This window comes from Salvelinus namaycush, chromosome 5 (assembly GCF_016432855.1).
Source record: "Salvelinus namaycush isolate Seneca chromosome 5, SaNama_1.0, whole genome shotgun sequence".
Lineage (NCBI taxonomy): Eukaryota > Metazoa > Chordata > Actinopteri > Salmoniformes > Salmonidae > Salvelinus > Salvelinus namaycush.
In genome coordinates this window covers 60,786,004-60,802,296 of record NC_052311.1, presented here as the reverse complement: position 1 = coordinate 60,802,296, position 16,293 = coordinate 60,786,004, and the positions used below count along the sequence as shown (strand labels likewise).

At 42.5% G+C, this 16,293-nt stretch overlaps 4 protein-coding genes across 4 annotated transcripts in view; 3 read left to right on the top strand and 1 right to left on the bottom strand.

Annotated features, from left to right (window-relative positions):
- Window positions 1–16,293, bottom strand: part of LOC120048605 (cell adhesion molecule 4-like) — a 752,359-nt gene that overhangs the window by 162,900 nt on the left and 573,166 nt on the right. The gene's annotated exons all lie outside the window — the stretch shown is intronic.
- On the top strand, window positions 5,502–7,719 carry LOC120048599 (zinc finger protein OZF-like). Its single transcript, XM_038994696.1, has 2 exons — window positions 5,502–5,749; window positions 6,047–7,719. The coding sequence occupies exons 1-2, from the start codon at window positions 5,578–5,580 to the stop codon at window positions 7,189–7,191; spliced, it is 1,317 nt and encodes a 438-aa protein (XP_038850624.1). The 5' UTR covers window positions 5,502–5,577; the 3' UTR covers window positions 7,192–7,719.
- LOC120048600 (zinc finger protein 45-like) lies at window positions 8,229–10,627 on the top strand. The gene is made up of 2 exons (XM_038994697.1): window positions 8,229–8,497; window positions 8,681–10,627. The coding sequence occupies exons 1-2, from the start codon at window positions 8,302–8,304 to the stop codon at window positions 9,769–9,771; spliced, it is 1,287 nt and encodes a 428-aa protein (XP_038850625.1). The 5' UTR covers window positions 8,229–8,301; the 3' UTR covers window positions 9,772–10,627.
- Window positions 10,834–15,405, top strand: LOC120048602 (zinc finger protein 37 homolog). Its single transcript, XM_038994699.1, has 2 exons — window positions 10,834–11,186; window positions 13,809–15,405. Exons 1-2 carry the CDS (start codon window positions 10,991–10,993, stop codon window positions 14,825–14,827), a joined length of 1,215 nt encoding a protein of 404 aa, XP_038850627.1. The 5' UTR covers window positions 10,834–10,990; the 3' UTR covers window positions 14,828–15,405.

Below are 16,293 nucleotides of genomic sequence, written 5' to 3'. Positions count from 1 at the left end.
TGTGTCTATATGGCAAAAGCTGCAGCGGTCATCCCCCTCGTCAAAGGGGGAGATACTCTAGAACCAAACTGTTACAGACCTATATCTATCCTACCCTGCCTTTCTAAGGTCTTCGAAAGCCAAGTTAACAAACAGATCAGCGACCATTTCGAATCCCACCGTACCTTCTCGGCTATGCAATCTGGTTTCCGAGCTGGTCATGGGTGCACCTCAGCCACGCTCAAGGTCCTAAACGATATCATAACCGCCATCGATAAAAGACAATACTGTGCAGCCGTATTCATCGACCTGGCCAAGGCTTTCGACTCTGTCAATCACCACATTGTTATCGGCAGACTCAACAGCCTTGGTTTCTCAAATGACTGCCTCGCCTGCTTCACCAACTACTTCTCAGACAGAGTTCAGTGAGTCAAATCGGAGGGCCTGTTGTCCGGACCTCTGGCAGTCTCTATGGGGGTGCCACAGGGTTCAATTCTCGGGGTGACTCTTTTCTCTGTATACACCAATGATGTCGCTCTTGCTGCTGGTGATTCTCTGCTCCACCTCTACCCAGACGACACCATTCTGTATACCTCTGGCCCTTCTTTGGACACTGTGTTAACTAACCTCCTCAATGCCATACAACTCTCCTTCCATGGCCTCCAACTGCTCTTAAATGCAAGTAAAACTAAATGGATGCTCTTCAACCGATCGCTGCCCGCACCTGCCCGCCCGTCCAGCATCACTACACTGGACGGTTCTGACTTAGAATATGTGGACAATTACAAATACCTAGGTGTCTGGTTAGACTATAAACACTCCTTCCAGACTCACATTAAGCATCTCCAATCCAAAATTAAATCTAGAATTGGCTTCCTATTTTGCAACAATGCATCCTTCACTCATGCTGCCAAACATACCCTCGTAAAACTGACTATCCTACCGATCCTTGACTTCTGCGATGTAATTTATAACATAGCCTCCAACACTCTACTCAGCAAATTGGATGCAGTCTATCACAGTGCTATCCGTTTTGTCACCAAAGCCCCATATACTACCCACCACTGAGACCTGTATGCTCTCATTGGCTGGCCCTCGCTTCATATTCGTCGCCAAACCCACTGGCTCCAGGTCATCTATAAGTCTGTGCTGGGTAAAGCCCTGCCTTATCTCAGCTCACTGGTCACCATAGCAGCACCCACCCGTAGCACACGCTCCAGCAGGTATATTTCACTGGTCACCCCCAAAGCCTATTCCTTCCAGTTCTCTGCTGCCAGTGACTGGAACAAATTGCAAAAATCACTAAAGCTGGGGACTCATATCTCCTTCACTAACTTTAAGCATCAGCTGTCAGAGCAGCTCACAGATCATTGCACCTGAATATAGCCCACCTGTAGATAGCCCATCTATAAATAGCCCATCCAACTACTGCATCCCCATATTGTTTAGTTTTTTTGCTCCTTTGCACCCCAGTATCACTACTTGCACATTCATCTTCTGCACATCTATCACTCCAGTGTTTAATTGCTAAATTGTAATTACTTCGCCACAACGGCCTATTTATTGCCTTACCTCAATAATCTTACCTCATTTGCACACACTATATAGATTTTTTTCTATTGTGTTATTGACTGTACGTTTGTTTATGTGTAACTCTGTGTTGTTTGTGTCTTGCTGCTTTGCTTTATCTTGGCCAGGTCGCAGTTGTAAATGAGAACTTGTTCTCAACTGGCCTAAGGGTTAAATAAAGGTAAAAAATATATATATATATTCTGACCGTATGAGCGCTGGGCTCTCACAGATCCATCCAGACATGATGCTGCAGGTCTCTTCTCTCCAGCTCCGAGAAGGGTTGGTCTCTCTGAGGGTGGAGGCACACACTCTCTCCTCACACTCACAGCACTCTTTCTACCTGGGGAAGTCCACAGAGATACACTGATTTTTATACATCCAATGCCCATAATCTATGTGTATTATATCCTGTATTACTACCAGAGTAAAGATTGTCTTCGGGCCCAACCACCTTGCACCATAGATCTAACCTACCTCTGCGCATCTCCAATACAAAGTCTCTCACCTGTTCCTCTGGACTGTCAATGACCACCAGATCTCCGCACTGTTGAACACAGTCGACCCGACCGCTGCTCCAGCCCCTCCTCTCAGTGGAGAAGAAGTAACACCTGGAGGAGAAAATCTTCCAACAGCGTCTTTGTGCAAAATGATACGCAGCATCATCTGGATATGTTTGCAATAAAAGTTCAACATTTACCTTCTGCTACCATTTCTGTCGAGCCGTCTAGGCATACAGTTTGATGCATGTATTGGATAAATCCAACGTATGCACCACACAGAACGCACTGCAACTGCCTCTACAATGCTGGACGGCAAACGCAGCATTCCATTGGAAATGAATGTACTTCTGGTGTACCAAAATGCAATGACGCTGTCGGTGTGATCGAGGCGTTAAGCTGCACTGATGTTCAGGTGTTGTCTCTGTGACCGTTCCCTGGTTCATGTGAGATCTTTTATCTCTCTCTGTAGTTGGTTTTTAGATGCCGTCAGGTCTATAGTTTTTTTGCAATTGGTTGTTGGATGTCAGTAGGCCTTCATACTCTCTTTCTAATTGGTTATGAGAAGCAGCAAGGTCTCTATGTTGCCTCTCTGACTGGTCCTTGGTTGCGACAAGTTACATGTAGTCTCTCTCAAGTTGGTCCTTAACCACAGCCACATAGCTGTTCATTTTCTGTAGCTCAGCTTGAGTTGAAGTCAAAGCATCATTTTGGATCCAGAGCTGGATCTTGGCTGTGAGGACGGTGTCGTTGTTGTCCCTCAGAAGCTGAAATTATGCCACCAGTAAGGTGCAACTGAGAGAAGCTGTGTAATCTGGTGAGATGGACACAAAGTGTGAGTGTTAACAATTAGTGTACAGCAGATTGTTTTAGTATATGCTGCCTTTAAGGTTATAGTGAGGCCCAGAGCCATGTATTTAGATATTCTAAATACATGGCTCTGGAGTGGCCAAGGCCCATAAGGATGTGATGAAGAATATGCCTATTGTGTACTCCTGTAATCATAGACCTGAGATGGTTAGGATTGATAAAAGCAGTATCCAGGGGCTTGAGGCATCACTACAGACCCGGGTTCGATCGGGAATCCCATAGGGTGGCGCACAATTGCCCCAGTGTCGTCCGGGTTGGGAGAGGGTTTGGCCAGGGGGGCTTTACTTGCCTCATCCCACTCTAGGAACTCCTTGTGGCGGGCTGGGCGCCTATAGGCTGACTTCGGTTGTCAGTTGAACAGTACACATTGGCGCGGGTGGCTTCCGGGTTAAGCAGGCGGGTATTATAAAGTGCGGTTTGGCAGGTCATGTTTCGGAGGATACATGACTCGACCTATGCCTTTCCCGGGCCTGTTGGGGAGTTACAGCGATGAGACAAGATCGTAATTGGATCGCAATTGGATATCACGAAATTGGGGAGGAAAAGGGTGTAAATTTTAAAAAAGGAATAATGCTGTATCCAGGGGCAACACTGACCTATTAAAATAAGAAGCATTATACAGCTCATTGATTGGAAAAACAAGGTAGCCTAGCTGTTAAGCGGTTGGTCCAGTACCCAAAAGGTTGCTGATTTGAATCCTTGAGCTGGAAAGGTGGAAAAATATGCTGTTCTGCCCTTGAGAAGGGCAATTAACCCCCAACAACTGCTCCCCCCTTACAAAAAATGATTGCAGTTTTGAAAGTGCAGTAACTGCAATTCACTGTGGTATTTTGGATGCAGAATAACTGCAGTTGGACTGTAGTTATACAGCACTCTAACTGCAATTACAGGCAACATTTCTGCTGTAAAAAAAAAGCTGTTATTTTGTACGCAGTATTTGCTGTATACTGCACTCTGACTGCAATCTTTTTTCGTAAGGGCCGGGTGTCGATGACGTGGAGGGCGTGGTTAAGAGGGAGGCGTAGAGAATGAGTCTCCATTGGTCCGCTAGTTTTGGAGCGAAGGTACGTTTTAACCCAATCAATGAACATGACAGACAGGCTTACCTGTTGGGCAACGTTCAGCGCAGGTGTATGGCGAACCAGTTACCTACACCTACAAGTTTTGGGGGTTTTGCTTTTGATGTCTCTGGACGGCTCTGACTTAGAATACGTGGACAACTACAAATACCTAGGTGTCTGGTTAGACTGTAAACTCTCCTTCCAGACTCACATTAAGCATCTCCAATCCAAAATTAAATCTAGAATCAGCTTCCTATATCGCAACAAAGCATCCTTCACTCATGCTGCCAACCATACCCTCGTAAAACTGACCATCCTACCGATCCTCGACTTCGGTGATGTCATCTATAAAATAGCCTCCAACACTCTACTCAACAAACTGGATGCAGTCTATCACAGTGTCATCCGTTTTGTCACCAAAGCCCCATATACTACCCACCATTGCGACCTGTACGCTCTCGTTGGTTGGCCCTCGCTTCATACTCGTCGCCAAACCCACTGGCTACAGGTTATCTACAAGTCTCTGCTGGGTAAAGCCCCGCCTTATCTCAGCTCACTGGTCACAATAGCAGCACCCACTCGTAGCACGGGCTTCAGCAGGTATATCTCACTGGTCTACCCCAAAGCCAATTCCTCCTTTGGTCGTCTTTCCTTCCAGTTCTCTGCTGCCAATGACTGGAACGAACTGCAAAAATCTCTGAAGCTGGAGACTCATATCTCCCTCACTAGCTTTAAGCACCAACTGTCAGAGCAGCTCACAGATCACTGCACCTGTACATAACCCATCTGTAAACAGCCCATCTATCTACCTACCTCATCCCCATACTGTATTTATTTATTTATCTTGCTCCTTTGCACCCCAGTATCTCTACTTGCACATTAATCTTCTGCACATCTACCATTCCAGTGTTTAATTGCTATATTGTAATTACCTCGCCACCATGGCCTATTTATTGCCTTAACTCCCTTATCTTACCTCATTTGCACTCTCTGTATATAAACTTTTGTTTTCTTTTGTTCTACTGTATTATTGAGTGTATGATTTGTTTATTCCATGTGTAACTCTGTGTTGTTGTATGTGTCGAACTGCTATGCTTTATCTAGGCCAGGTCGCAGTTGCAAATGAGAACTTGTTCTCAACTAGCCTACCTGGTTAAATAAAGGTGAAATAAATAAAATAAAAATGTATTATTTTTTGTTTATAATTCTATACATTTTGCTTTCTATTGTTTGGTTTTTGATTTCAACATCCATTATTTCACCCGTCCTCGAAAATATAATGTTTACATTCTCAACTTTATTTTTAATGTTCATGTTTTATTTGATTTAGAATCAATACATATGGCGTGAAATTGCCCCCATACAACTGACTATGTTTCCCCTTCCCAGATAAGCTTTTTGGACGAGAAAAAAATACAAGAATTTGAAAGACCGAAGTCACATTCCGTTCCAGCAGGTGGCGATAGTGCAACGTGTGTTTGCCGCCGTGCTCAAAGGAACGCCCTCCTTTGTTTAACGCTTACGGTGTCTACGCTATGTTGTTGCAAATGTACCTGTGATTATCCGCTAGCAAGCTGCCCAACGTTTCTCCTCTAAAAATGTCTAAAATAGAGTTTTTGAGAGTGTTTCTCAACCAGAGATTGACAATGGCAGCTGAGGAGATATTCGGCGTCGTTGAAGAAACAATAGCAGAGTACCAGGAAGAGAACAGCCGTCTGCGTAGCATGCTGGATATCGTTATTAAACCAGATATACTATTACACAGAATAGGTGTGTGGCTGAGGCTGATAGCTGTTATATTTTAAACGTTCGTTGCATGTGTCAAGTGGTCAATGTCATGATTTATCAACCAAAACCAATGACAATGTAGCTAGCTATGTTAGCTACATTGTCATTGGTTTTGGTTGATAAATCATGTTATTGACCACTTGACAAATGCAAAGAACGTTTAAAATATAACAGCTATCAGCTGTGTTAGCTAGCTAGGTATTTAGATACTATCTAACTAGAATACTATTCATGTCAACATTTTAGATGTTTTATTTAATTCTCTATCCTTCCCTCCAGACATCCAACAGCCCACTCACCCTGTATCTGAAAAGGAGGTTCTCCCTGAGCAGCAACACTGTGAGCAGGAGTGGAGCCCCAGTCTGGGGCAGGAAGACCCACATTACATACAGATAAAAGAGGAACCAGAGGAACTAGAGTCATCTTTGAAAAATGACTCCAACCACCAGGACCTGACTCAGTCCTCACTTCTTTATGAAACCCAAAGTGAAGACTACGAAGAGACGTACTGTCTTCCCAGCACATCGACTGCACAGAGGAACTACTCTCTACACAGCACCTCCACTGAACAGAACATGATACAGATCAAACCAGAACTTGATGCAGAAGACAATGGAGTATCTTCTGCAGCTCAGAGTAAAAACATGAAATGTGTCAAAGGGGTAGAGAGTAGACCTCTTTCAGATTCAAAGCAACTTAAATCAAAGAGATCACAGACAGTAAGAAAACAAAGTGCCTATATCCACTGTAAATTTTGTGGAATGTATTTCTCCTACTTAGCTTCTTTAGTGAATCATGCAAGAAAGCATGCACAGGACAAAGAATGTCTATGTGGTGTGTGTGGAATACACTTCGAGTCCACAGAAAGTATGTTAGATCATATAGAAACCCACGTTGGAGCTAGAGTTTGTCATGTTTGTGGTACATTTTTCCCTGGGAGTGCTGAGCTGAATGATCATATGAAGGTTCACCCAGGGGAGAAATCGTTTCGCTGTCCTGATTGTGGCAAGTGTTTCAGAAAAAATCCAGATCTCACAGCGCACAAGAGGATTCATACAGGGGAGAGACCGTACCGCTGCCAGTTTTGTGGCAAAGGATTCAGTCAGAGTGGAAACCTGGCTGTGCATATGAAGAGCCACTCTGGGGAGAAACCGCATTGCTGCCCTGTTTGTGGGAAATGTTTCAGCAGTAAATCTTATATGAACACACACATGAAGATTCACACAGGGGAGAGGCCATTTTGCTGTCGTTTATGCGGAAAATGTTTCATAAGAAACCCTGATCTGACAGTTCACATGAGGACTCATACAGGGGTGAAACCATATAAGTGCCAATATTGTGGCCAAGGATTCAAGCAGAATTATCACCGGAAACTGCACATGAAGATCCACTTGGGAAAAACCATATCATTGCCATCTTTGTGACATGTATTTCAGCACTAGCACCCAGTCAACAGGCATGAGATTTCACATGGAAGAGAAGGCGCCACTGCCATGACTGGCAGAGGCTTTGCATAAACTGGAAGTTTGGGAATACATAATGACAATGCACAGAATACTTTAGTGTAGAAAATACTGACTGTAGACCTTGTTTGTGATACATGTTTCACACAGCCGCTTTATTGAGGAACGTTTTTACTTGCAGTGACTGTTAATATGTGGTTGTTTTACCTGTTTTGAATACACTGACTAAGTCACTCTGGGTAAGTGTCAACTAAATGACCAAAATGTAAATGCAAGAAATTAAATTGACACAGGAGAGAAACCGTGTCATTGTTTTATAAAAAACATACATAAGGCAATGATTGCTGCTAAATGCTTAAAATGGATGAACTCCCCTAGAAGATTCTTGTGAATCAACATTCACAAGAGGGAGAAAACATAATGACAACCCGACAAAATACCTCATGACAACATGGCAGTTGTTCCATATAGGGAGAGTCTTTCAGACAATATGAGAAGTACATTAAAACATCTCATTCCCTAAATCTACTGTCATTCTTTATTTCTAGGAAATATGTCCCTCTTCCTTAATTAATTGCAGACATGAGAATGTTGGATTAGTGATAGCAGTATGGTGTATTCTATTTTTAGCGTACTTTAGTGATCTAGGGAGGCATTGATTGATCTAAACTTCAGATTTGCACCAGTAGTGCTGTAGCAGCGCCACCAGCTCTGCAGTCTATTACATTTAGGTCTATTTTCTGTGCTAGAATAAAATTATACAGACACTGGAGGACCTCCAAGAATAGATTGGGAAATACTTAGTCAATCTGATCAGTAATTAGTAGTATGAATGACGAGTTATGAATTCATTTTGCCCAGTAATCAGTGTCCTCTTCTCAAAAGCAGCAGACTCTGGCGCCACCTGCAGGATCGCCACGACCTGCGTCTTCCGCTCCAGCAGGGGGCGACAGTGCAACATGTATTATGCCGTCCACGCAGAGAATGACAGCGCTCTTTGTCTTCTTGACTTAGTTACGTTGGTAGCTAGCTGGCTAACTTAGCTAGTTAGACAGCTTTCCTTATAAAAACATGTCTAAAATAGAGTACTTGAGAGTGTTACTCAAACAGAAATTGATAGCGGCAGCTGAGGAGATATTTGGTGTCGTTGAAGAAACGATAGCAGAGTACCAGGAAGAGGTTTCTCACACAAAGGAGGAGAACAGCCGTCTACGGAGCATGCTGGATGTCCGCACCAAGCCAGAGATCAAGTTACATAGTCGAGCAGGTGTGTGCTTGTTTTTTCAACATGAATTTAATATGAGACATGTTAAGCTATCAATGTGTATTTACTTTTTGAGAGTGTAGGTAGTTAGTTACAAAACCAGTGTCTGTAATAAGATTATTATTGTAAGCCTCGCTAACTACGTCAAGTCAGCTCATGAGTTTTCTATTTCATCCTTCTCTCCAGACATCCAACAGCTCACTGTCACCGTGTCTGATGAGGTGTTTTCCCCCGAGCAGCAGGAGTGGAACCCCAGTCTGGGGCAGACGGACCCAGAACCCACACAGATGAAAGATGAACAGGAAGAACCAAGGACCAGTCAGGAGGATGATAATAATTTCAATGAGTTTATCAATTCTTACGGCTGTGTATCAAGTGGCTATTATCAGGACCCAACTCAGTCCTCACATGGAGAGAGATACTCTCTACCCAGCACCTCAACAGAACAGATCAAAACAGAACCTTATGTAGAAGACTATGGTGTATCAGAACCAACCAGAGAGCCTCAGCCCTTCTCTGCAGTAGATAGAGAGTGTTCTGCAGCTCAGAGTGAAAACAGAGGACATATTGACAAGATAGAGAGTGGAGGACCTCTGTCAGGTCTAACGTTAAAGCCACTCAAATCAAAGAGAACAAAGACGGTAAAAGGACAAAGTTCTCATAGTGTTAAGGACAGGAAATTGAACCATCTAAAGTCACACTCGAGACCCAGTGTAAGCTGGGATGCTTCTCCTAGTTGTAAGGTATGTGGAAAGCAATTTGACTCCATGGCTTCTTTATTAAATCATGTGCAAACGCACACACAGGATAAAGAACATCTTTGTGGTGTGTGTGGAAAATTCTGTCAGTCCACAGAAAGTATGATAGATCACCTACAAACTCACATCGGAGCAAAGTGTTGTCATGTTTGTGGTAAATATTTTGCTTGGGATACTTTCCTGAAAAGGCATTTGAGGAGTCATACAGGGGAGAAGCCATTTCACTGTCAAGATTGTGGCAAAGGATTTACTCAGCGTGGACACCTAAACTTACATATGAGGAGCCACACAGGGGAGAAACCACATCAATGCCAGGATTGTGGCAAAGGATTCAGTCAGAGTGGAAACCTGGCTGTGCATATGAAGAGCCACTCTGGGGAGAAACCATATCGCTGCCCTGTTTGTGGCAAATGTTTCAGCAGAAACCCTGATCTGACAGTGCACATCAGGACTCATACAGGGGTGAAACCATATAAGGGCAGTATTGTGGCCAAGGATTCAAGCAGAATTATAACCTGAAACTACACATGAAGATCCACTTGGGAAAAACCATATCATTGCCGTCTTTGTGACATGTATTTCAGCACTAGCACCCAGTCAACAGGCATGAGATTTCACATGGAAGAGAAGGCGTCACTGCCATGACTGGCAGAGGCTTTGCATAAACTGGAAGTTTGGGAATACATAATGACAATGCACAGAATACTTTAGTGTAGAAAATACTGACTGTAGACCTTGTTTGTGATACATGTTTCACTCAGCCGCTTTATTGAGGAGTTTTTACTTGCAGTGACTATTGATATGTGGTTGTTTTACCTGTTTTGAATCCACTGACTGTAAGTCACTCTGGGTAAGTGTCAACTAAATGACCAAAATGTTAATGCAAGAACAGTACTCCAACAGTCCAATTGACACAGGAGAGAAGCCATATACTTGTTATTCAAATGGATGAAGTCCCCTAGAAGGTATGAGAACATTCACAAGAGGGAGAAAACATAATGACCACCTGATGAAAATCCTCCTGACAACATGGCCGTAGTTTCCTGTGTAGGGAGAGTGTTTCAGACAATACAAGAGGTGCATTAAACATGTAGTTCTCTGAGTTCTGTATTCCTATGAAATACATCACTCCTCTCCTCTTCCTTTAATTAATTGCAGACATGAGAATGTTGGATTAGTGATAGCATTATGGTGTATTCTATTTTTAGCGTACTTTAGTGATCTAGGGAGGCATTGATTGATCTAAACTTCAGATTTGCACCAGTAGTGCTGTAGCAGCGCCACCAGCTCTGCAGTCTATTACATTTAGGTCTATTTTCTGTGCTAGAATAAAATTATACAGACACTGGAGAATAGATTGGGAAACACTTATTCAATCTGATCAATGACAAGATAATAATTTATTTTGCCCAGTAATCAGTGTCTTTCTTAAAATTAGAATCAACTCTGGTGCAAACTGCAGGAGCTTCACGACCTGCCCCTTCCGCTCCAGCAGGTGGCGATAGAGCAAAATGTATTTTGTCGTGCACGCACAAAGAATATATAATGACGAGATGCTCATGTCTCCGCCCTTACAGTGGGAAAGTAGGCGACAACCTTGGGTCAAAAATAAGCCCATATAAACACATTGGCCTTGTTCCGGACAGAGTTAGGGGAGAGTGAAACCCTCTGGCTTTGCCTCAGCGCTCTTTATATTTTTTGACTTGGTAGCTATCTAGCAAACGTTCCTTCATTACAAATGTCTAAAATAGAGTTATTGAGAATGTTTCTAAACCAGAAATTAATAGCTGCAGCGGAAGAGATATTTGGTGTCGTTGAAGAAACGATAGCAGAGTACCAGGAAGAGGTTTCTCACACAAAGGAGGAGAACAGCCGTCTACGGATCACGCTTGATATCCTTACTAAGGCAGATATCAAGTTACATAGACAAGAAGGTGTGTTTGTATTTTCAACATTCGTTTAATATGAGACACGATAAGCTATCAATGTAATAAAATGTTGAGAGTGTAGATAGTTCCAATGTCTGTAAGAAGATTACTCAATCTTAAATCCATCTAACTACCCGGCTAACAATTCTAGGGTGAGGACTTATATATATATTTTATGTTACCCGTAATCGTCCCAGGTTTGTTTGTCCAGTTTTCCGTTAGTTATGGAAACATATCTATGTTAGCAAAAACATTTTGAGAACCCGTTAGCATGTTTTGGTGTTGAAGTTAGAACATTCCCTTTAATGTCACACAGATCTTATCAAGAACGTGGCTACAATGTTATCAGAATATATAACATCAATGTTCTAGGCGCGCTTTATGGGACGTTGCAAAAACATTAATGTGTCCAGTTTTCTGAGGGTTAGGAGAATATTCTAACAACGTCCCACAAATTATACACAGGACATGGTTGCCAAGTTCTCGGAATGTAAGATATTCGTGTTCTAGACACATTTCATGGGAACATTGCAATAACATTTCTGTGTATCAGTTGTCACCAGTCGCCTGATTTGTTCCGAAAGAAACGTTCTACCCCCCCCAAAAGCATTGCACATCACGTTTCTTTTGCCAAGCCCATCAAGGCCCTGATTGGTAAACCATTCACAGCTCTTTGTCTGTTGGCAAGGGTTACTCACACACACACCCACAGGGCTTTTAACACACTGTTTTCAACTACCACATTTGACATACATTGTGCATGTTGATATATACAGCAATTATTATGCAACATGTCCTCACCTGGGATTTGAACTCACAACCTATTGGTTCACATCATTCAGATCTTCCTGCTACGCCACCATGTCTGTGTCAGTTATCAGTTAATTGGACTTTTCTCTCATTGATTTGATTGACTTATTTCAACAATTGAAGGGCTTTCTATATTATCTAATGTTTGTGCAGCATATTAACCTGTTTTGATTATACTCCTCAATCACTAGGATCAATACGTTTTTCTTGAGTGTACTTTTAACAGAGCTGAGAATTACTTCAAAGTTCATTCACCCTATTGCTTACACATATCACGTTGTTTCAGGTCTACACAAGTGTCTAGGGAGGAGGGTTAGGGTTTCTTCTTGACAGGGCCTAACTATTGGTTAGTGTTGGGCCAGTAACAAGAAGGTTGCTGGATCGAATCCCCAGCTGACAAGGTAAAAATCTGTGGCTCTGCCCCTGAGCAAGGCAGTTAACCCACTGTTCCTCGGGCGCCGAAGACGTGGATGTCGATTAAGGCAGTCCCCCGCACCTCTGATTCAGAGGGGTTGGGTTAAATGCGGAAGACACATTTCAGTTGAATACATTCAGTTGTACAACTGACTAAGTATCCCCCTTTCCCAATGAGCACATGCCCTAGAGCAGGGCTGTCCAACTCTTCCTGGAGAGCTACCATCCTGTAGGTTTTCACTCTAACCCTAATCTAGCACACCGACTTATCCTAATTAGCTGGTGAATAAACTGAAACAGGTTAGTTACAACTAAGGTTGGAATGAAAACCTACAGGAGGGTAGCTCTCCAGGAACAGGGTTGGAGAGCCCTGCCCTAGAAATAACCCTCATTGGGACAGTCGTTAGGTTGTTCGTCATTGGTGCTAGTGGCCTTGGTTTGAGACCCGCAGGAAGAGTCGACCTACTCTCACATTCTTAGCAATATGTTAGTCATTATTTGGCAACAGTTACAACACACCAGTGTTTGAAGTAAATCTCTGTTAAAGTAAACCCAAGAAAATATTTTATTGATCATAGTGAATCAGAAGTATCATTAAAACAGGTTAATATGACCCATCAATATTAGGCAACTATAGAGAAAGCCCTTAAATTGCTGGAATAAGAAAATAAAAAATAAATAAGAGAATAATCAGATGAACTGACAGCCTACTTTACACAGACATGATGGCGTAGCAGGAAGATTGGAGTACTGTGAATTAAGGGGTTGATAGTTCAAATCCCAGGTGTGGACATGTTGAATAATAAGTACTGATTAATTGAACATGCACAATATAATCATGTATGTCAAATATGGAAGTTGAAGACACAGTATGTTAAAAGCATTGTGTGTGTGAGTATCCCTAACCTTGCCAACAGACAAAGAGTTGTGAATCAATCAGGGGTTCACTAATCGGCCTTAATTGGCTTGGCAACAGTAACAAGATGTGATGTGTAAAATGTTTTTATTTTGTGGACACAAATGTTTTTGCAACGTCCCTATTAAACATGTCTCGAGCATTAATATTTCATGTTCTGAGAACATGGCAACCATGGTCTGTGTATGTTTGGTGGGACATTGATGGAATATTCTCCTAACCAGCAAAAACTGGAGACATGAATGTTCTTGCAACATTCCCATGAAACATGTCAATAACATTTATATTACTTTCTATTTGACATTAAGGGAATGGTCTCTTGGAAACATGCCTTGCACATCCCGGGAACATTCCTATGAAAACGTTAGTTAATGACCAAATGAGACGCTTAAGGAAATATTCAAATAAAGTTGTGGGAACATTTGTTGTTAGCTGCGTATGTCAAGTCAGCTCTTGAGTTTTCTATTTCATCCCTCTCTCCTCTCCAGACCCCCAGCAGCTCACTGTCACTGTGTCTGATGAGGTGGTTTCCCCCGAGCAGCAGGAGTGGAACCCCAGTCTGGGGCAGAAGGCCCCAGAACCCACACAGATGAAAGATGAACAGGATGAACCAAGGACCAGTCAGGAGGAAGATAATAATTTCAATGAGTTTATCAATTCTTACGGCTGTGTATCAAGTGGCTATTATCAGGACCCAACTCAGTCCTCACATGGAGAGAGATACTCTCTACCCAGCACCTCAACTGAACAGATCAAAACAGAACCTTATGTAGAAGACTATGGTGTATCAGAACCAACCAGAGAGCCTCAGCCCTTCTCTGCAGTAGATAGAGAGTGTTCTGCAGCTCAGAGTGAAAACAGAGGACATATTGACAAGATGGAGAGTGGAGGACCTCTGTCAGGTCTAATGTTAAAGCCACTCAAATCAAAGAGGACAAAGGCAGTAAAAGGACAAAGTTCTCATAGTGTTAAGGACAGGAAATTGAACCATCTAAAATCACACTCGAGACCCAGTGTAAGCTGGGATGCTTCTCCTAGTTGTAAGGTATGTGGAAAGCAATTTGACTCCATGGCTTCTTTATTAAATCATGTGCAAACGCACACACAGGATAAAGAACATCTTTGTGGTGTGTGTGGAAAATTCTGTCAGTCCACAGAAAGTATGATAGATCACCTACAAACTCACATCGGAGCAAAGTGTTGTCATGTTTGTGGTAAATATTTTGCTTGGGATGCTTTCCTGAAAAGGCATTTGAGGAGTCATACAGGGGAGAAGCCATTTCACTGTCAAGATTGTGGCAAAGGATTCAGTCAGAGTGGAAACCTGGCTGTGCATATGAAGAGCCACTCTGGGGAGAAACCACATCGCTGCCCTGTTTGTGGCAAATGTTTCAGCAGAAACCCTGATCTGACAGTGCACATCAGGACTCATACAGGGGTGAAACCATATAAGGGCAGTATTGTGGCCAAGGATTCAAGCAGAATTATCACCGGAAACTACACATGAAGATCCACTTGGGAAAATCCATATCATTGCCGTCTTTGTGACATGTATTTCAGCACTAGCACCCAGTCAACAGGCATGAGATTTCACATGGAAGAGAAGGCGTCACTGTCATGACTGGCAGAGGCTTTGCATAGACTGGAAGTTTGGCAAGGCATAATGACAATGCACAGCATACTTTAGTGTAGAAAATACTGACTGTAGACCTTGTTTGTGATACATGTTTCACTCAGCCGCTTTATTGAGAAAATATTTTTCTTGCAGTGACTTGATATGTGGTTGTTTTACCTGTTTTGAATGTACTGACTGTAAGTTGCTCTGGGTAAGACAGTGCAATTATGTTTCACTGTTAGTCTACACCTGTTCCTTACAAAGCGTGTCACTAAAAGAAAATGGATTTGATTGCTGCTAAATGCTTCAAATGGATGAAGTCCCCTAGAAGGTACGAGAACATTCACAAGAGGGAGAAAACATAATGACAACCTGATGAAAATCCTCCTGGAAACATGGCAGTAGTTTCCTGTGTAGGGAGAGTGTTTCAGACAATACAAGAGGTGCATTAAAACATGTCGTTCTCTCAATCTACTGTTTTTATTTCTATAAAATACTGTGCCTTCAGAAAGTATTCATACCCCTGGACTTATTCCACATTTTGTTGTGTTACAGCCTGTACTCTAAATTGATAAAAAAAAATCACACCCATCTACACACAATACCCCATAATAACAAAGTGAAAACATGTTTTTAGAAATGTATTGAAAATGAAATACAGAAATCTCAATGACATAATCACACTCCTTAGCTCAGGTTGTGACGGCCCTGAATTTGTATGAACCGTCTCAGTGCTTCTCCTTCCAATAGGACGCTTCCCCTTTAATTCCCAATTAAATAGAGCTTCTCCTTCCAATAGGGTGCTTCCCCTTTAATTACCAATTAAATATCCAGCCTATGCTGCGCAACAGTGGGGTTGTGGTGGAGACACGAACGAGGATGTGTTCAACCCTCAGTTACGAAGCGCGCTATTCCGTTTGTTTTGTAACCTAATAGCAAGTTTACCCAGGATCGGATCCACTCTTTGCTTCCGTTGGACTACACCTTTCGGTTGTTCTTCGTGGCCTTTCTCCGCTGGAGATCTGTTCGCGGATTGGATTGTCTGACTGACCGACTACAACTTTTTTGTATACGGTATTTCATTTGTTTTGGTGTGATGTATACCGTGATGATTTATGTAGTTAGGTGTAGTTGAGGACTTAAGATTTGATACGCTTTATGGTTGTGTGGTAAAATAATTGTTATTTTGATTGTATGATTTGATACTGGGTTTACACTACACTTGTATGAACTGACAAACATTGCGTGACTAAGGTCACTTGTGTTCCCTGAACTCCTTTACCGTGCTGGACTCATTTAGGCCCGAGGTACAGGACCTTTCTGGAGTAACCATAACTCATTATTTGTTATATTGTGTG